Source organism: Ambystoma mexicanum, chromosome 7q (assembly GCF_040938575.1).
Source record: "Ambystoma mexicanum isolate Mex_15411 chromosome 7q, UKY_AmexF1_1, whole genome shotgun sequence".
NCBI classification, from domain to species: Eukaryota; Metazoa; Chordata; class Amphibia; order Caudata; family Ambystomatidae; genus Ambystoma; species Ambystoma mexicanum.
The window spans coordinates 630,156,832-630,178,967 of NC_090941.1; the positions used below are offsets into that span (position 1 = coordinate 630,156,832).

The following is a 22,136-nucleotide window of genomic DNA, read 5'->3' on the forward strand; positions in this document are numbered from 1 at the left end:
TCGACAACGCTAGCAGTTCCCTGCGCTTCTCCCCACACGTAGCCAATTTAGGAAAGGTCCTATGTTTTAACCTGTGTTCATCTTGGACACATTTCTTGTAGCATCGCTACATAAGCCATCATGGTCAACAGTTTTTGCATTATCGATTTCCCCTTGCCTGGTTAGTTCCTGAACAGGGTTCAGATGAGTTTTATCCAATTGGGAAATCTTGGGGAAAGTATGATTAATATGCTGACCAGGGTCCCCCCCCAGAACCTTTGCAGTTTGCTACTTCTAATATTCTAAACCTTGTTCCACAACCTCCTGCACCCTCCATTCCCTTCACATTCGGTATCTCTTTAACTGGAGCCATTGGGCCATCTAATATCACAGTTCAGGAGCTATTCAAGGTGCCCCAAGGTCCAGGTCTATCCCCAAAAGATCATCAAGCAATATACCATTGCTATGCACTGCCCGCCATATTACGTTCGGTTAGGTTTTCATACATGATCGCTACGTGATGCACAATGCTTCTCCTGGAATAGCAGATAATCAAAGACAAACTCTAAGATAAAATGTTTATGGGAAACTTGCAGAATAATTTGAACAAGGTCAAGTTTGTAATATTGTTGTTAAAGGCCATTTTAATAAATTCCAGTTGAACCTATGGGCTTTTTGATATTGAACAATTCTTGACTAAGTCTGCTGATGAACTGCTGTTGATCCCTGAGAGCTTTGCCGCGGCTTCAACTTCCTTCATACACCAGTAAAAATTAGAGCACAAAGGAACACCCTTATTTTATATCGTCTCTCTTTCTCATAACCATTCGGTCATTGGACCCAGGGCTCTATCTATTCGCTGGTGTATAGGGGTGAGGTCCTGAAAAAGATGGATCTTGACATCTCTAAAAAGGATTTCAGGAAGCCGTTGGGCTACATTCATCACGTAATCCTTAACAGAACAGAAACACACTCAGGTGAGAACATCAGACATGAAAGTCTGTTGCTGATGCACTGTTGAACAGATTCAAACTCGTTGTTGCATTGTTAGGTATCTTAAATAAAAAAAATCTAAAATGTATCTTAAATGTATTATCCTTTAATTCTGTATCAGACATATTTAGGTATATCTCTCAAGCAAATGTTATTACACTTGCAGTGTTCTCTGCATCTTTCTGCATGTCAGCGCTTTCAGATTCTAAGATCTCAATTCTATGCGCTACTTTTGAGGTCCCATAACTCTGCTCACAAACTTGAGTATTCTACCTCCTCTATATGCTTATCAGCTGCTGTTATTCGCTTATCTTTTGATGTCACTTTTTGTGATACCTCTGCAATGCTTCCTTGAATTTCCTTTCTGATTTCACCCAACAGGTTCTGCAGCTTTAACTTGGTAGAGGCATATTTGAATCAACACTTGGTTGATCTTGAATGTGGATGAATAAAAAAGTAGTTTCAGCCTTTTAAACTTAGTACGAGCATTTACAAATGTCACGACAGCGTCAATTCTGGCAGATTTACTTGCTTGGCCATGTTTCCAGTGTCCCAGGTCCCTCGCAAGTAGAGAAGGTTGTCACAATAATAATACCTCCAGTGTCTGTCAAAATGCCAATATTTGCAACCAATGTGTCACTGATTACATAAACCCCACAAAAGCAAAGTCCCTAATCTCTACAAAGAGGGTGTCATTTAACTGTCCGATTGTTCTTTCATTTATCTGCCAAAATGGGAAAGCTGTCTGGGATATCTTAGATGTTTGCTTCTTCCAGACAGTGCACTCAAATACAGCCTTCAACATAAGCAGACCCACCAGAGTGGGTGGTCAAGGTCACCCAAACTGCTATTTTGGAGTAGACACAGAAGCCCCACAGGGGATCTATTAATAGTATCAATTTGGGACAAAACACACTCTGCAACTAGAACAATTCACCATTCATATGTCCACGGCCCCAGCTACAGACTACGGCATGTAGTCCCCCATTTTCATAATGGAATTCCTTGTTACAGCATACAAGGGATTTTCGGACTTGCAGAGCAAGCCGCTCCAACCACACTGCTGCTTAAAGTTTGCTCCCTTGTGATAGTCGGGATGTGCACCAGTTTATATACCAGAGACTTGTCACTTCCCTTTCAACCGGAACACCAGTCCAGGCAGAGTGGGTTGAGCAAAATCCACCATCCCCAAATGGGCACCCGAATTTCTTCTTTGCTGTAAGTACTGAGCTTCAAGACTACCCTCTAGTCCTCGCCAAGCCCTGCTCGGAGATTACTTAGTGGTTGCAAGTTGCAGCTGGCATTTTGTAGTACCTCGCACTGAGAAGCTGCCAGTTACATCACTCAAAGCCCTTCTACAAAGTTTACAATCCTGCAAGCTCCCCCCCGGCACTCAAAATCTTCCTGTGTCCGATGAAAGTGTAGATTGTGTTTGTATGCAGACACTGCATTAATCAGCCCCAACCACTGGAGGCACTCAGACATCTGACAATGTCCCATCAGGTCATGCCCCCAAGAGACCTTCTCTTAAGCATACATCCTATATAGAAGCAGCATGGTGTAAACATTAACTCCCACTAGCCATTTCCCACTGTGTGTTCCAGACAAAACTAAAGCTTTTACAATCTAAAACATGCTGTTAAAAGATTTTAAATATGACAAAGAAAGTCAGCAATGGGTACCAATTCAACACCAGGTTAATGATTGCACTGGGCAGGACGCTAGAAATTGTACCAGAAAAAATATACTTTACTTAAGTAAAACACAGTGTTTACAGTGAAATAATGCACTGTGTATTGATCGTGAACAAACACACCATGAGAAAACCAAACTATGCCCTTTGAGGATAGGCAATTGCACTGAGCTTGCAGCAGACAGAAAACATATTTGCAGTGAGAATTATTTTATTTTGTGAACTCAAACATTTCCAGGTGAAACAGCAACACTAAAGTAATGTATACACACTTCTTACCATCATGTTTGGCATCACATTCAAAAGCAACAGCTTGGTTTACCGACTGTGTCAATGTTGGCATTTCTCCTTTTCCTTCATGCTTAGTTAAAAGACGGTGTACAATCTGTAAAAATCGTAGAAAAGACTTACTGTTTTCACAAAGTAATGGTGCAAACATAACTAAGGTTGCTTAACCTAGATTTTCCTTGCTGAATCAATCCTGCCAATTTCTATTTTAATAAACAGAAACTATATGTTTCAACTTTTTCTCTTCAGCAGCCAAAAACATGTGTTAGCCGTACATAGTACCCCAGGCTGAAAAAGTCATAAAATATTATTGGAGTGATTGTTAGAATATGTGCTTCTGTAAATTTTAAAAGAAACAATATCTAATGTCCTAGACTAAATATTTTGAAAATATTATTGACTCATTGTAAAATTACAGATTCCTGTAATATTTGCAAGTTTAAAAAACCAACTGATATGATGAATCATTTTAGATGAAGTTTGCCGATTATGTCAATGACATATTAGGGTTACTAATTTATCATTGTGTTAAAAAAAAATTGGTTTGGCTTTTGTAAGGAAGGCATACCAATGCTAGAGACACAGACACAATGGATACAATTTTCGAAAACTTTTGGTTGGGTTGGTAGAATTCCTAACTGGCCCTAACTCTAGAATGAGAGTAATCACAACCATTTAAATAAATAGCAAACCGTCCAAGTCAGTCTTGGCCAAAATAAAAAGGCCTATACTGAGGAAACCTAACCTTGCCCTTCTTCTCAAAATGACAAATGTGCTAACGGAATTCAAAAGGAAAATAGTGTCTCAAAGGAAATGTCAGAATGGCTTTAAATAACTCCCGTCCCCACGTTTAGCACCATGGTGTCTAGAGAGTTTCCTAAAAAAGTATAGGTGGATGGCACAGTTCTTTCAGTCTGGCACACTTTGGCATACTGGCACCATTTAACAGTTCAGGCTCGGGCTTCAAGCTTCTGGAACTTCAACCACTTCCTTAGGCTTCATTCGCCTTGTCAGAAATATACAGTTCCACATTTGTCCTTTACTGTACAGGTTTCTCTCTGTCTGGCTCGAGCCTGTCTTTCACCTTTCACTCTATCACACAGTTCTGCATAGGCATCCCTGCCGGACTCGAGCCCGTTTTTCACTTTGTAGGGGTTCACTTCCCCACGTTTTGTCTCATGTGTCTTTTTCACAGTCGAAGACTTTCAAAACGGCAAGGATTTTACATAGAGCTCGCCATGACCACTTCGACCTTTCTTTCAGTAATTCTACAATCTCCCCCCCCCCGCCTCTTGGTACTCGCAGTTTCCTATTCTCTTTGGGTTTACCTTCTTGGACTCTTTCATAGTTCATATATCTTGCCCTCTTGGCATATTCAGAATTCACATGTTTTGCTTTTCATTCATTCAGCTTTCTTCCGGGATCATGCTGGCTTTCTTGCCTTTGAATCCCAATCAACTCAGAACATTTCACAGAGACTTTCGAATGTGTGACTTTGCCTCACAGGACCACTCCGTTACTTTGTATCCATTCCTTTTACAATTCAGCAATTGTCCTTTCCATTACGTGTTTTATCGGCATTCACGCAACCTTCAATTTTTGAGTTAGTTACTTTGCTTTCAACAGAAACCAGACTTTTGTTGCCTTCGATAACTCAGTGGTTGTGCTTATTAGCTTTCTTCATGCAGCAGTCAAGGCCATTTCCAACGCCTCCTCTGCTCCTCCCCAACTCAGTCATTCACCAGGGAGGGTCGCAGGCCACTTTCAAGTACCTTGAAGGTTTTTTTCTTCTGCTCACTCGGTCTCAGTCTTAGAACGCTTGCGGCTTCCCAAAAGTGAAGGATTCTCGCCTGGCTCGCTCTCGATCTTCGGAACGGCAGATTAGCCCCTTGGCCTTCCGACTTCAACGGCCTGGTTTGCATCTGCCCCGAAAGAGCTGTTCCTTCTTGTACCCAGCCTCTCTCAGAGTGTGCCTGTGCACGTCACCTTTTATTCGTCTGAACAGGTGTGTTAACAAGTGGCAGGTGTATATAGTTAGGATGACGTGCCTGACTCTGGCTGGCCTCCAGAGCAAGTCACTGGAGGTAATCCGCCTGAGCTTATTCCTCATCTTCCTCAGCTCAGTAGTGTGGCAAATGTAACATGGGGAGGAATTATGGGTGCTGTAGTTTCCAATAAAATAAGTAGGGACAGGGGTTACATGGGTTGTGGAAATAGGGGGATACCACGTCTCACCGTCAGGTATTTCTACCCCATTCCCTGAGGTCCCCCTACCCAGTTGATCCTCCCTTGCTTGTCCATCCCCAGGGTCGGGATCCAAAATCGATGGCCCTTCCCTGGCCACCTGTGTACGGGATCCCAGGGGACTAGGTTGTGAAACACCCTCTGGTTTTTCACACTTTGCATAGGTGTCAGCACACTGGACAGAGTAAAGTTGGTTTTGAGTTGTTTAATTATACTCTTTTTATTGTGATTTTGGCTTGCAAATTATAAACCTTACACAAAATAAAAGAGGTTTATATCATATGCATGCAATAAATATTTAAGAATCTTAAAGAATAGAAACAGTAAAAACAGAAGAGACAAAGAACATAAATGGATATAGTAAACGTCTACCCTTCACATTTAATCTTCAATGATCTTAAACACATCCAAAAAGAATCTATGAAGAGCCACAATTAATGAAACACTATCTCCCCACATTAATCTGGACCACAACATTCCACTTGTCCAAGTAGAACCCTCAGGTGCTACAGATTTAAAGTGGACATTTCTGTTAACAGTCATCTTGGGGCATTCCAAGACCAGATGCTTGAGTGTTTCCAGATAGATGTGCATTTACAGAGTCTGCAGTTTAAATTACCCACACACTATAAAGTTGGCAGCTGATTTAATCAAAAGATTTAAAAAAGCTATGAATCTTGTTATATGGACTAAGGTATATGTACTTCAGTAGACTGTCTCTCATCCTAGGAAATTGCGCATACTCCTTATAGGTGTGGAAGCAATTCAAGCATTCGGTGGTCTCTGACCAATCCAAAACAAATAGTTTAGCCTTTGTCTTCGATGGTCTCGACAAGTTCTTCGGCCGATGAGTGGATGGCTTCCAGAAGTTTAGTCATCCTCTCCCCCAAACGAGTTTACAGTATGCAAGGACTCCACTCATGATTTTCCCCCAAATTCAAGTACAGAGAGTTCATCGGAGGACTAATTGCACAGCATGACAATTGCATCCAAAGGTCCCTATAATGGAGCGAAAACAATCCCAACTTGTGTCCGATTACCACATTGGGGACAGATTTCAACAAACCCAGGGTTTCTTTCCAGATTATAACCTGTAGAGTATCTCTCACTACAGAGTGAGCAGCAGGCAAGGAATACTGCAGAGATTACCGCATTTGGCGTTCTACCACATGTCCACTCACTCAACATTCTGTATGAAACTCTGAATCCGCAGCTAATTATAAGCTACTTGAAACCGCTGATTACCAGGAATGGGACGACATCCCCAAAAAGATAAAGGAAAAAGGAAGTTTGCAAATATCGGCTTACTTACAATAATAAGGCTACCCATTATTGATGAAGGGGTAACACCTGACCACATTCAGTTAACTGCACTACTGCTTTGAAGCACTTTTTCACCAGAACTCACTATTAATAAGGACAAGTGGACAAAGAAATTAATTGAATTCAAATAGCAGTGGAGTATTGCTGCCATCATTTAAGAGAGAATACTAATGTTGAAGCTAGAAGATTGACCCCAACATTTGAATTCTGTCAATGTATGGAATATTACTCCTGATGAAGGGAGGCATTCTCCCGAAACACATCAAGCTTGTTTTATTATTTGTAATGCTAATTCTTTTTGGAAACCTGTTATTAAAAAAGAAACTACTTATTTACACTATTGCTACATGAGAAAATGCATTATATTGGATACAGAGTCTAGATTAGAGTCTAGATTATAACAGAATAACCATCTAAAAACGTGTTAAATATGAATGTAACTAACCCTGTTGTCGGCATACAAGGTGTATGCATTTTTTGAAACAGCACTGCGAAAAAGAATTCCTGTCAGAATTGATTATGTGTTTGAAACCAGTATACCTGTGGTATTAAGCAGTCAGAAAAAGGAATTGGTATATTAAAACAGCTAAATTCGAAATTTGTGCTACTGGCTGGTTTTGCACTCACAGCCTGCTCTTCCCAAGTGGATACATTTTTATTTGTGTCTTATTGGCAGACCCCGTGCTGTGTGCATTATACGTTTGCTTTAGAACTCAGGGCACGGAAAAGAACTACCTTTCTGTTAGGCAGAACCTGGCAGTTCCCTCTGGGACCACTGCAAAAGATTTAGGACTAAAGGTGTTTGGCAGTAAACCCACTTGGTAGCAGTCTGTACCACACAGATGCACTTGGTAGCTGTAGCTGAGCAGTCAGACTTCCGTCAAGAAGAGTTAGGCAGTATACAGAGTATTCACAATAGGTCAAGAGCACACAATAGAACAAGTAAACACTGACCATGGCTTAGTGTAAAAGAGATATAATTATTTATTTAAAACCACATCTAGAAAAACACACAGGCACTAATAATAAGCAATTCAAAAACACGGTCACTAAAAGATATACACTCCCTTAAAAGAATATTAGACAAGTCTTAAGTAAAGCCCCACTTATTTTCAGACAGCGGTGAGCACTTAACGTAGATGGCACTCTAATAGTTTGTTTTAAAAAGGGAGAGAAAAGCAGAGAACAAATTGAAACAGATCCCAACACTTTTTTAAGAACACAACAAGGGAGGAAGGCAAAGTAAAACCGTGAAGTTAGAGTTCAAGAGGTCGGATCCACTTTCAGAGGATCCAAACGAATTGTGTCCAAGGTCACACGGTTGCAGTGCACAAAGGTCTTGTAAAGGTTCAAAAAGGAGTTTGACCACAGAAATGGACCAGTTAGAGGGTCAAGGCGGCCAGCCCAGTCCAGAAGGTTAAGGAGTTATTATTACCTTGTAGCAATCTTTAGAAAGGGAGGCCTGGCGGACACGGTACCTTAAGTGGTGAGAACGCTCCAGCGGGGGCAGTTGTTCCTGGCAGCGGGTGCAAGTCGGTGCTTCGTCCGGGGGAAGAGAGGATCTTGTCGTGGAGGAAGACAGGAGTCCGTTGCACTGCCAGGGAAGAAATCAGCCGCAGAGTTTCTCAGGTACAAGGAGCGGTCCGGTGATTCGCGGTTCAGTGGTGAGTGGCTATCCGGCTGCCGGGGTGCTTGGCACGGGCAGTTCGACCACAAACCGGGCTGGGGTGCGAAGAAAGAAAGGAAAACTGGTTGTGCCCACCAGTCAGGGGAAGAAGCCTCTCCAGCCGGGAGATCTTCTCTGTCGTCGGGAAGTGGTGAGTCGGTTCTGCAGGGCTCCACCGATGGTGTCGTCGTGGTAGGTCGGCTCAGCTTCTCCCTCGTCGGAATCTCAGGTCCTGTGGCGACTTCTGAAGTTCCAGTCCCCAAAGCCCTGCTTTTATGCAGAAAACCCCCATTCACTCAGCCTAGCTGTCACTCAAACATGCTAAGTGGTTGGGCCAATCACACAAGAGTGCGACCTGAGTTACCTAGGTAACTCGGTCCAGGGTGCCTAAACCCCCTCCCACCCCCCCTGTGGTACCCAGACAGAGTGGCACCACTTTTGGAGGCTTCTGTGGAGAAGCCCGCCAAAAAAATGGAACAAAGGGCTCGACTTGGGTTGGAGTCACAGAAGAGAACACAAACGCCATTTTAGAATAGAGTCTTGGCAAAAAATACCAACCGGAGAATTAATATTAATTAAATAAACCATCGGTATGTTCGAGGCTATGAGAATTAAATAATTAAAGTTGGTAGCCTCGAACAATGGGAAAATCCCATAGCAATATATTCGCAGACAAATATAAAAAGTAGTTTCCACTGCCACCAGCCAAAACTTGATCAGGGGGGACGGAGACGTGCCCCCTCGACTAACAGACCCCGGGGCAATCGAATTGCCCCGACCAGTACGTCCACAATATGATGGTTTGTACTGGTTTCTGTTAATAATTTGGGACTAGTAAAGCCAATGGTGACTTTACATGCCCTGGGAGACAGTAGTCAGACCCAGGGTATGGAGTCTATGGTGGAGTGTCACTATGACACCCCTGTGTTACTGCACGGAGGGTGCTGTGTAATACACATAGGAAAAACACATGAGACCCTATGGAGTAAAGGACCCCATAGCCCATAAAACACATTACCAGTCAAAGGAATACCATTAATCATGTCCAAGAGTGGGAGAAAAAGAGTCTCACTCTTGGCAGGAGGAAAAAAACAAACTCCAGAAATCCAGCAAAGCTGCTGGGGGACTCACTAGGTTAGGAAATTCAGCCTAAAGAGAGAATTCTCCCTAACACTTTCCCAGCTGCCCTAGTTTGCCACTAAAGAGGTGACCAGGCATATGGTCTTCGTCGGTCCAAACCTGACGTACCGCTTGCTGCGTTGTGCTCTTTGGCTGGTACCTATACTCCGGTAAGCTACCGGGGCTTTATTTTTTCGCATATTCTGTTCTGCTGCCCCACTTCTATTAAACATGGGCTACCACTTGGACTTTGAGCTACTCCACGCCGCACAGAAATTGCAGCGAGAGAGAAGAGTAGAAAATTATCTCCACAAGTTAAGTTGCAGTAAGACACTGGTTGGTAGTCCAAGCTTTCTCGAATACTACCACTGCCCGAAGGCAGGCGGAGGACGACTTACTCAATTCACTCTCTCGTGTCCGTAAAAATGCAGTGAATTGTTCTAACGACCAGAAAACCACATTTTCGGAAACTATAGAAACTTCAAAGACCTACATACTAAATACTTGCCGACCTTAGTGGACCAACCTAAAGATGGTCTAGAGACAGCGAATCCGCTGACTTGCGTAGACCAGACTAACGAATGCCATGTGCCCATACGCCCTTAAATTCCTCTGTCATTATTATGTCACTCTTGAATACTCGTTCACTTAACAGCCACGCTACTGATGTACATGATTACATCCAGGACGTAGACCTGGATGTGAAGTGTGTCACTGAAACGTGGCTCAAGGACTCAAGTGGCCGTAAAAAAAGTTTGCCACTCACCCAGGTTTTAGTTTCTTTGGTGAGCATTGCGTTCATGGGACTGGAGGTGCGCTTCTAGCCAAGACCAACATGCACTTTTTAAATCAGCCATCGAATGTGCAGGCTGTGAGATTATACATCTGAAGTTGCTTCCCCAATGACAATTGTTGTATAAACTTAATTCTGGTCGGTCTCCTGAGAATATGCCGGATTTCAACAAAGAACTGGCACTTTTCCTAGCCCATCTTGATAAACCCAATTGTTCTACCATTCTACTGGGAGACTTCAACCATTGGCCGAAGAACCCTGTAGATAAGGAAGCCCTAGAGCTAGAAAGACTTTTAAAAAGCTTGGACTAACACCGAGCCAAACCATTCTGGTGGAAACATTCTGGATTGGATTGCCACTAGAAATATCCCCATAAAGATTGTAAACACCAAGGCCTGTGCCTGGTCCGACCATGCCTTGATGGAATGTCTTATTTCTCTTCCCAGCAAACCATCTAAACTCCACAACTTACCCAAAACAATTGTGAGCAGGAATCTAAAAAAGATTACCTCAAAGGATCTGGAATTGTGTCTGGAAACAATTATGGACAATACCTCAGATGGGAACTCGCCTGAGTTCATGGTGGCCATATATAATACCCAATTTACACTCTTTCCAGACAGAGTGGCTCTTTTAAATACCAAAACGGTCAGAAATGAGACCTATAAACAGACTAGGTGTACTCCTGCCCTTTTCGTTCTAGAGAACAAAAAGGCAGGCAGAACGATTATGGCTCCAAAACAAAACAGCTGAAAATAAGGCTATCTGGAATTTTTTTACAAAAAGCTTATAAGAACCTCATTTACGAGGTAAAAAAGAACTTTTATAACAAGGAAATCAAGCTGGCAGGCAACCATACCAAGAAACTTTTCAGGATATACAAAGATCTTGAGAAACCCATGTCCCGGCTCCAGTGCTTTATTCCATCCAATGAGGACTGTAGCAGGGTGCAACATGCCTTTGCCAATAAAATCAAAAATGCTCAGAATAAAATATCTAATTTCTTGACATCAACATCCAGCAGGAACCCCCAATTCGGGGGCACAAAGACAATTTAGGCTTTTCCTTTAAACCAACATATGAGATGGAGATATGTACCTTTCCAAACTCCATGTGCCCCACCTCTTGCCTTGGTGAGACCATGCCTGCTAAACTTATTTTGCGTTTCCAGGAACTCTTTGCTCCTTTGACACGTTTTGTTAACGCTTCGTTCAGCTATGGCTCAGTCCCTGATACCATCAAACAGATCGTTGTCACACCTCAGCTGAAAACACCTGGCCTGGACCCAAAAGATCACCGTAATCTGCACACCATCACAAGCACGCTGTTTCTATTAAAACATTATAGATAAGGTAGCAATTTCCCAGCTTCAGCAACATCTTTCTGGTATTTTCCTTTTCAAACAATCTGGTTTCCGAGCAAATCACGGAACAGAGACTGCCCTATTAGACCTCCAGACGCAAATGCCTGAGGTGCTGGAAGAGAGCAAGTTTGGCTGCTGATCCTTTTAGATCTGTCGGCCACCTTCGACCTGCCCGACCATCAGCGCTTACTGGACTCCTTTAGTACTATTGGTGAGTGCTCAGCGGGCCAGAAACTGGATCAGTTCTTCCTGAGGGATAGCAACTCACGGGTATGCTGGGGTGAGGCCTTTTCCAAAACAGTCAATATACTGTGGTGTTCCACAGAGGGCCCATTTGTCGCCCACTCTGTTCAATCTTTACATAATGCCCCTCTGCGATCGCTTATCTTTTCAGGGTCTCCACTTTACGAACTATGCGGATGACTTAACTTCTGATGGAGTACAGTGGTGGCTACAAGGTTGACTCAAACAGACTTGCTCATACCTATGACCTGATAAAAAGTTGGATGGCCAGTAATTGGATGTGTCTAAACAGTGCCAAGATGGAGCTAATGATCTTTGGATCTATGAAGGCTAGAGTCAAGTTGGGCTCAGAGTACATGTACACTGAACGTAATCGCAACAACGTCATGGACAAGGTCAAGACGCTGGGGGTGTATGCCGAAGCTTATCTTGCCTCCGATGCTCACGTGGAGAGAGTGGTCAGCGGCACAAGGTACCACCTAAAGGTACTGAGTCACACCAAACCGCTCTTGTCTCTTAAAAATCAGCACACTTTGGTTAGAGCCATTGTCCTGCCCTGCATGGATTATTGCAATGCCCTCTTGCTTGAGGCTAGCAAAAATGCCATAAATAGGCTCCAAATAACCCAACATGAAGCGGTCCGAATCATCAGCGACATTCCAAGGAGGGAGCACATCTCCCATGCTAGAAGAAACCTCCATTGGCTGAATGTGGCAGCAAGAATACAATTCAAGGCTCTTTCTTTGATCCACAAATGTATCAATGGTAGTGCACCTGTCTATCTCAAGGAACGAGCAACCTTATACGCACCCCCTAAGATCACTATACCAAAAGATTGTTTTCTGTTGCATGCTGAAAGAAGAGGTTCAGTTTCCTCTCTAGCCCAATATGAGTTTTGTCGAAGAAAATCAGGTCATCAGCAAATGCCAACCAGTCAAGCTTAAAATGACCCAGCTTGACCGAGTACGTTATGCCGGATGACCACAGACCACCAAATTCCGAGATGTAAGCATTGAACAGGCCAGGGGTCAGGACACAGCCTTCCTTTAGGCCAACAAAGGTCTGAATCGGTCCAGGAACCATACCCCCCCAACCCCATAAGCCTTACCCTAATGGAGGTCACTTGATGTAAAAATGGCAATAATCGGATCAGTTTCAATGGGACACCACAAACCTGCATTTTATTCCAAATTCTTTCTCCATTGACCCTAGCAATAGCGCTGCTCATATAACAGGAGCAAGTCCATCTGGGACACGGGCTCTAAACGCCTTTGCTTTTGTGATTGCCCAAGCAATATCATCTGCGTCCCACAGACAACCTCCCAGACTGAGGGCTCTATGATCCAGCAAGGTGGGTTTAGTAGGTATTGCATACTTGAGAGAAAGAAAGGCCTGCCATGGATGATCAGGAATGGGACAAGACATTCACTCTTGCACAGCCCATCTTATAATTCGCAAGGGCCCAAAATTCAGATGTGTTACTGTTTCCAGATTATCATTATTATGCATTTGTATCTTGAAAGTCTTGATATAATTGTTATACTTTTGTTGGATCGACTTCATTCTTAACCTGTTTATTGCTAAGGAGAGTTGCTCGTGCGAGAGATCTCTTAGTTGCTTTCTCAACTTTTGGCCTCAACAACCCTAATGTCGTGTATATGGATATGAATTTTAGGCGCCCGCATTTTGCCCTTCTCCACCAAACACCTTCAAACACTGCAGCAAAATAGTGCCAATTCTTGTTGCAGACAATAGGCAAGTTATCGATTCCCCCTGTTAGGTTCCAATAGTTATTCCTTCCCACAATATTTTAGAGAAAGACCAACATGATGTTAGATTCCATTTTAAGGTGAGGTCATCCCTACCCAAAGATAACATAGCTGTATGAGGAACAAAATCATGTAATTTAACTGGCAAATATAAGCTTAATTGAAGGGCTGCCTGGTCACTCAGCGGTAAATCAATAAGAGTAACCGGCCTACATAACGAAATGCAGATATATAAGGATACATTAAAATGATCAATCCACGAGTAGGCCACCCCTCTATGCCACGTAAAGATCTTAACATCATCAGACACCAACTCTAGAGAGCATAATGCCAGTAGGGATTTAATGGCAAATTGCCATGTTGTTTAAGTCAATTGATATAGCTAATCCTACTAGCCATATTATTTTAAGTTTGGTATCCCTCCAGCTCCAAGTGTTGTAGTGCCATCGCCCCTTGGAGTAGCAACACAGGATTGTTCAAGAAAAACTACTCAGTAACTTGGGAGGCTGTTGATAATTTGTTGGATCCACAAACATTCCAGGTGGCTATGAATAAAGGTACCAGGTTAAAGGTGCGTTGTGCCACTTCAAGTATTTGTGAACATTTTAATCGCAGTCTTCAGCCAGGGCCAGTCCTGTACTATCTCTGGATTGGGAGTTGGAATAGAGATATTTCCCGATATGTTGGCTTGATTAGCCAATGACTGGATGATCACCTGGTCACCAGACCCTACGTTTTGGTGAGGTGCAGAGGCTGAGAGAAATGATGAAACTTTGGTAGGGATATTTAGCTCATATAAATCAAAACCCAAGGTCCTAAGGGTCGGTCGCTCACCCAGGACCAACCGGGCAAGCATGGTGGAATAAAAGTGCCATTCAAGATGATCATTACCTTGGTCTAAAAATGCTGTGTAATCAATGCCACCTATATGTAGTGCTCAGAGAGCAGGGATAGCTTGAAAGATGTCCAAAAGTCTTCCTCAGTTCATGATTAGATCTTCATTGATAAGCTTGATGTTTTCCCATCCGATAGTTTATACAGTCTTTAGGTTTTTATTAAATAATTAAGGTGTATGCAAATTTGGTGGCGTAACCAAAATCATAGACTCACTTGACATACCACCTGCACCATTAGCATATTCAGGCTGCACTGTGCTTACATAAGTAGTAGAATTTGCACATTGCGAAGTAGTCACAACATCTTCCACCCCTTGAGCAGACAAGCAATTACTGTTGAGTTCAGTACGAGATAAGGCCCAGAGACTGTGATGGGAGCATGTGGGGGAGCCCAGGCACTATACTGGGAGTAGGGTGCAGTGACGGCACTTAATAGTTCATATAGCCATTTGGACTTAATGTCCATTTGGCATTTTTGGTGGGGCATGGCCTGTCCACATTTTGCTCAGGGGGGACCCAGACCAAAAGAGTTTGAAGACCACTGCTCTAAGGTGTGTCTTACCTCATTGCCCTGCTATAGTGGCTTTTGAAAATAAGATCATGGAGGAGACCCACAAATTACTCATATCTAAAAATGCCTCCCAAGACAACTTATCAAGAGATGAACGACAATCCCTACAAAATGTACAGAACAACGATTTCTTTGTGATCAAAACCGCAGACAAAGGGCGTTGGATAGTACTGCGGGACAAAAATGCCTATAACATTGAAGTTAACCAACAGCTCAACAATAAAAAATGTTACCAACAACTACAAAGTGATCAGACATCCAGATTAAAAGAAGAGATCTCCAGCTTAATGTCTCATGCTTTTGCAGAAGGCTGGATTGACTTTGATGAAAAAATAAATCTTATCAAACTGAATCCAACCACACCAGCCTTCTATATTTTGCCGAAAGTACACAAAGATAGTATTAAAACTCTGGGCCGTCAACTCTATTTTAGAACCCCTATGTCGATTGGTTTTTGAGACCTGTTCAAAATGAAATCTTATATAAAAGACACAACAAGTATGATCAAAATTGTAGAAACCATTGATACCATCCCTGAAGATATCTTAGTGACACTGGATGTGGTCTCGCTTTACACGAGCATTCCCCAACTGGAGTGTCTACATGTGCTGGAATATTATCTAAATCAGCTAAATATCTCTACCCCACAGTTCCTACAGCCTTCATTTTAGAATGTGCAAGGCTGGCACTCACAGAAAACTTTTTTCTATACGATGGTCTGTATCATATCCAAAAACATGGTACCAGCATGGGTGCCACTTTTGCTCCGGATATTGCTAATTTATATATGGATCATGTAGAAAGTAATTCCATTTACCATACCAATAATCCTTATGAGACTAATATTGGAGCATGGTATCATTATATAGACCATCGTTTCCTTATTTGGAGGGCCTCAATCACACGTTTCTTAGAATTTCAGATTTGACTTAATCAGCAGAACACCAACATTAGTTTCACCATTAATTATGATCATAAAATAATGCCTTTTTTAGATTTAGAGATTGTGAATCTAGGAAGTGGACGACTTCCAACTAAACTTCTTTTTTAGGGAACCTACTAATAAAAATACCCTATTGGAGTATCAGAGCCCACCATCCAGCGAGCCTGAAAGGAAATCTCTCAATAGGCCACTTCCTGAGAGACTGCAGAAATTGCACCCTTCTAGCAGATTATGAAACACATGGGAAACATCTTAAACACCACCTAAAAGAAAGAGGATACCCCAAAAAACAGATCAATATGGCCTATAAAAGGGCCAAGAATGCCAATAGAGACATATGTCTTAATCCAATAGGCAGAACAAAAGTAGAAAAAATTACATGTGTGAGTACATTTAGCCCGATTAGCCATGGTCTACGAAAGACAGTCTTAAAAAATTGGCACATCATCAAAACTGAAGACTTTAACCCAGCTCCACCCAGGTACTGTCACGACCCTCAGCCCTGATCCCCACTGGCAAACCCACTGGCCAGGTGAATTCAGGGCTCGGATCACTAATAAGGCCTGGCATCCACTTCTCAGTCCCTCTTGGAGCCACTCCTGGCGCCAGGCTCATCAGTAAGGAAAGACATCTGCTTGAGGAACTACTTTATTTAGGCTTTCAGCCAACATGGAGGCATCCACATAGCTTGATTCCGAGAACCAAGCTATGCGGTCTAGTGTTTTGGGTGTGGTGGCCTAGGGACTACTTTACCTGGACTACTTTACAGTGGCTATTTAAACCACACCCGAACAAGACAACACGCTTCGCGTTACTTTGCTTCTAGCAATGTGACGCTCACCGTGTCCAGCTTTCTCGCGAGCCTGGTGAATTCCGGTCCTGCAGAAAAACCAAGAACATCGTTAGCAGCAGAATCTTACCTGTATTCATCATCCTTCACTGCTTGCAGCTCCTGAGCAGCTCTGTTGGTGGAGTTCACCGCCCGGATTGAAGGACCTGAGAAAAGGAGAAAGACATCATTAAAGGAGGTAGTGGAGACATTACAACCACAAAGCACTTAAAGACTTACCTGGTTGGTTGCTTTTCCGCCGGCATATTTCCGGAACTCCATCTGCGCTGGGAACTCACCGCGACTTACGAAAAGAGAAAAGCGCAGGTCAGTGACGACAAGACATCGCTGCGCTACGCAAAGCGCCTCCTTACCGCATCATAGCGCGCCATCATCTCCCGGTGAGAACCAGCATATCCAGTTCTCAAAGCGGACACTCCACGCTCCTAGGGAGATAAAAAAAAGACATTTAGAACAGAGAAAAGGCATGCAAGAATTACGACGCCATCAATCGCAATAAGACCTACCTGAAAGACACTACAAGGGCAACAGTCAGTGAAGTAACTGGACCGCCCGCTCCCACAAAAGACAACGTGCCCCTGCCCAGAGAGCAGGACGGAGAGCCCACCGATTCCGACAACCAGGTGAGAAGAGAACCTGGAGGGGCTGGAAACACAAGGGAGGTGGGGGAAAAACGTACCTTCCCTTGGTCGCCCAGTCCTAATATAGTCTTCATTTCCAAGCGGAATCCCATCGACACCGAGACCACACCAGGGAATCATTGGGAAGGGCACCAACGACCAACTGGTTGGGTGGCGTCCCCGTGGATACCAGGGGAGAGTAACACGTATGCCTTTAAAAGGCAGAGAAACTTGACAGATAGTTTACTATATACCTACCCCCAAGTAAAAAAAGAAGTCGACCCACAAAGAACACTATGGGAACTTCCACCAGTAGTTGGGCATTTCAAATGTGGGAACTGTTCTGTATGCGCCCTAACAAAAAACTTGAAAAGTGTATATCTTAAAGGACGAGAATGGCATTTAAAAACGTTCACCAACTGTCAATCCCAGTGGGTTGTGTACGGTATCCAATGCCCCCATCATCTACTGTACATTGGAAAACACCAAGAGACCAATAAAACAACGGATCAGCGAGGACAAATAAGAGTATTAGAAATCAAACTGCAAATAAACCTCTAGTAGCACATAATGCTCATCTGAAGCATAAACCAAGTCATATATTTTGGTTTGTCGTTCAGACTGTACAGATCTCGAAAAGAGGTGTAGACAGAGATCTTGTATTGAGGAATCGCGAGCAAAAAGGGATATATAACCTGGACACGGTAAGAGGCGGCCTAAGCTCTGCGGTTGAATGGGGTATATTTTTCTAATCTTTTCCCAACAACAATCACCATGTATTTGTCAGCCGACAGGGAATTATTAGCATGGAACCCAGTAAACCGGGCCGTACAGCAAATCCATATAAAAATACCTCTCATTGTAATATGCATAGAATGGTGAATGGGAGCCAAGGCCGCTCATCACCTGTCCAGGCGATGTACCGGAAGAGACACCCATATGTGAGGTTATAACCGAGGGAAAAATACTCTGCTTTATCAACCTAAAAACATGGGGATCATGCCGACCCGCATGTACATGAGAGCGACCATATAGGGAGCAGTGTATATAACAAAAAGAAATACAGACATATGTAAAATATAACCCTTGATGCAGCATTATTTTGCGAAATCTTTTGAAATATGTGCAACTATGCAGACAATGAGGCAAACAGCCAGATAATGTCAATTCCAAAGTGGCAGCAATTTCTGGCGGATTATGATTTCGCACATGAAAAGGCAATTGTTAAAATGTATGAATCCCGTTATAGCCACTAAATAGTTCCTACATATGTCTCATTAATAACAAGTATCACAACATGGCGGAACAATGGAGCCGTAAACACGAGTATGTGACGATCTAGTGTTTTATAACACACAGAATGACGTAGATTAGACGAGCCGCGATAACAGCTTGAGGACTGTGCCGGGTAATCTATACGCCGACGGTTGCTACGAGCTGTACAGAAAAAAGAAGGAGATCATCAAACCGCTATTCTTAAGTGCCCATGGCTTTTGTATATCTAAGCGAAATTCATGGGGATATAAATAGCTAAATAATTGCATATTGCATGTGCCGCGTGCAGAAGAAGTTGGTATCTGTTTGTTGAATAATAGCTCAATGACACAAAAGAAGGGTGCTTCGGGTGCATCCACAATTTATGGATGCAATGACCGTCGAACAATAGAGATGTCCGTTCACACACCGCCTAATAGCAGAAGACGGTGCAAATATAAACTAATGAAGTGAATAACTTAGTTTGCTGCAAAAAAATGCTGCTCGCTTGCGCAAGAGAGTGAGTCAATACCAATCCCAAATCTGATTTTTTATTCAACAGTGGTGTAAACATAATGAAAGAGCAAGACAAAAACTAGAAGAACTCAGAATAGATGCCGACTGAAGAAGGCAGATATTACCCACTATCTGGGCAAGACCAAGAGATTGGCCCGAGAGTGTGGAGCAGCCATCATAGAGAGAGGTCAGTGATCCACGGTGATGGTAGAAAGGTTCATAAATACTTTTGAGAAATGAAACTGACAATAACGATCACATCTGGGTTATACATAGGAGAATTCAAGGTTCAGCCTCCACAAACGGAAGGAAACAACACAGGGAGCAGAGTAACTCAGACCCAGACAAGAAAGGAAGAGATCTCCTTTCCATAAACAATTTTTGACAAGCTCTTGTCCGACCAGTGAAAATGACCAGGTCAGTGGGGTGCACAAACAGGGATATAAATCTCAAAATATATGAACCATGCCATCTTAAAAGTTTTAAATGCTAATGTACATATTTTTATTCTTGTCTGTAGTGACTGCAAGCTGTGAATCATTGGGGAATTTACGAATGTTGCATCAACATCAAAGAAATTACCTGTCCTGAAGAGGGCTAAAATTAGCGAGTGAGACACCACGGATGGTGTCTAAATGTGACTCTAGCTGAAACATATGTAGACATATCTATTAGACATAAAAAGAAATGTGTCTAGCTATAACAGAGACTGCAATATCTGTCTCCCTTTGTCAAGTTTTCCCTCAAAAAGAATACAATTGAAAAATGACAGCAATGGTGACATATGCATCAGTGAGCAGGTAATAATTATCAGTGACGTACTAACCCCACTATTCTGCCCTAAATTGGGCTTGCTAAAACCAAGATAAATGTTTGTATCTGTTTTATTGTGTGCCTTGTGGAAAAGCACTCATAAAAATTGAAAATATGTGTTTTTACATATGCAGTGATTTTGTGTTAAATGAATACAATTTGGTTTAATCAGTTCAAGATATCGGCATGACTTCATATATATATGTGCTTTAATCTATGGAATAGATGATGCAAAGTGCAAACCATCGACTGGCCGAAAAGGCGGACTTAGAGAGAGGTAATTAGGCTGTTCTCTGTTCTCGTTACCTCATTTCCTGCTCTGAGCTCCACCTCTTTCTTTGATGCTATTTATAGCTAGTTAAGTGTCATGTTATGCTCTTTTATACCTTTATTATTATTTCTTTGTTTTGATCCTAAAAAAATCTGTTACACGTTGTTTTCCAAAATTGAACTTGATTGGCATTTTGTCAATAACAACACGTCAGCAAAAGCGCCTCCACCTATAACCCCTACCCTGAGGCCTTCCCCCACCCTTCCATGCAGCAAAGTGTAGTTGTCTCTTCCAAGTTCAAACAAGGGATGGTATCACATTTCTAACCAGGTGCCACCAGAGAACGCTTGTCCGTGAGACGGCGAGCTCCCCCTTAAGTGTATTCCGTTCTGCAGAGCCCCTGGTAGAGTGAAGAACCTTTACAAGTTTAACATCAAAATTACGCAATAATCATAATTTTAAACAGTATAAAAGAGGCACAGACAGGCAGTCGGGACAGAACTACTGTGATTACAGAATCTTTCCAATATCTTGCTACAACTGAGGCGGAGCTACCAGTTGAAACCTCTCCAAAACTGCGGAGTGGCGTAGAGAGGCACAAAGAGGGAGTCGGGGCAGGCCGGGTGAGAGGGGCGGTCCAGACCTGCCCGTCCGAGTTGCAAATATCTGCTTCCATGTAGGAGTGTAACGGTATACCGTTTTAGATACCGTGAACAGCTTAATTGAAGTATAACCGTTGTGTTGTTTATACCGGTATACCGTTTTAGGGCCTGCAGCTATTAAGTGAGCTTTTCAATCTGATTTGGAAAGGCTGCAGTAAGCAAGTGCTGCACATTCTGGATCTTGCACTGTGGGATGTGGAGTTTGGCAGACAAGAGCATAGGGAAAGTGAGGCCACATTATTAAATGCAGCTTTGATGCTGTGACTGCTCTTTCTCTGTGATCAGTAGAGTCGGGTTAAAGATCAGCCGATTTGTATTTTTCCCACCAATTTGAAAGATGGGGAACTACACATCCCAGAATTCAAAGGAGGGAATTAACTCAATGCCCTTCTGATGCATGTCCACAAAAAATGTTAGCTCTCTAGACTGTATGAACACTGGGCCTATCAGTGCTTTGTGCTAGTATATAAACTGCCCCCCCCCACTGTCCTCCGTGTAGATTTACACATTGGCACTAGAGTTGTTGCTTCGCTTGAACCTTCACCTGCCTTCTGCATGTGGTACTGGACTCAAGCAGGCAGAAGAGATTCTACATTCAATTTGAAGTATCCAGAGCAACGGGGGTGAGATATTTCTCAGGTCTATCCTCGATTTGTGACACCACCCATGAAAGCATTCCTCCGTCTCAACTCTCATGACAAGGGTCTTAATGCGCTCAGGCCTGGGGTAAATGGTAATGATGGGGCTGTGGTGATGTGGTGGTCTAGGTCATATTTGTGCCGATATGTATTTTAACTTTGTCATTTTCAAAACGTTTTTGTGCCACCATCTTTAAGATAAATGAACATGTATTGCAACAATCAAGAAAGAAATCAACAGTGCCCACTGAACGCTGTCATGTTAGGATTACATGGTCAGTGGTGACTCCAACATCAGACCTCTATAATACACCAGGCAGATGGTAAACAAGCTATAGTGATTTGATCAATATACAACCTTTCGATGAGTGTGTGCTGGCTATGACATTTTGACAAAAGAAACACAATGGCATTGGCTTTCAGACCTCACATGAGTGACTTTTCTCCCTTTAATGGGATAAAGCGTTATCAAAACAAACTTATGACTGATCGCAGCGAGGGGTCATGATGCCCATGCCATGTGGTTCCAAAATAATGCAGGTCAAGGCCGATTTTCAAAGCGATGACCTGTGACTGAGCAGCAAGCTCATTGCTCAAAATTTGCATTTTAACACTTTCACTAGTCACAC

At 42.8% G+C, this 22,136-nt stretch overlaps 1 protein-coding gene across 3 annotated transcripts in view; it reads right to left on the minus strand.

Annotated features, from left to right (window-relative positions):
• Nucleotides 1-22,136, minus strand: part of BRCA2 (BRCA2 DNA repair associated) — a 2,020,919-nt gene that overhangs the window by 1,436,316 nt on the left and 562,467 nt on the right. For all 3 annotated transcript variants that reach the window (XM_069639263.1, XM_069639261.1, XM_069639262.1), the window contains exon 10: nucleotides 2,945-3,050. In XM_069639263.1, the coding sequence (XP_069495364.1) occupies nucleotides 2,945-3,050 (106 nt within the window). The remainder of the gene's footprint in view (nucleotides 1-2,944; nucleotides 3,051-22,136) is intronic.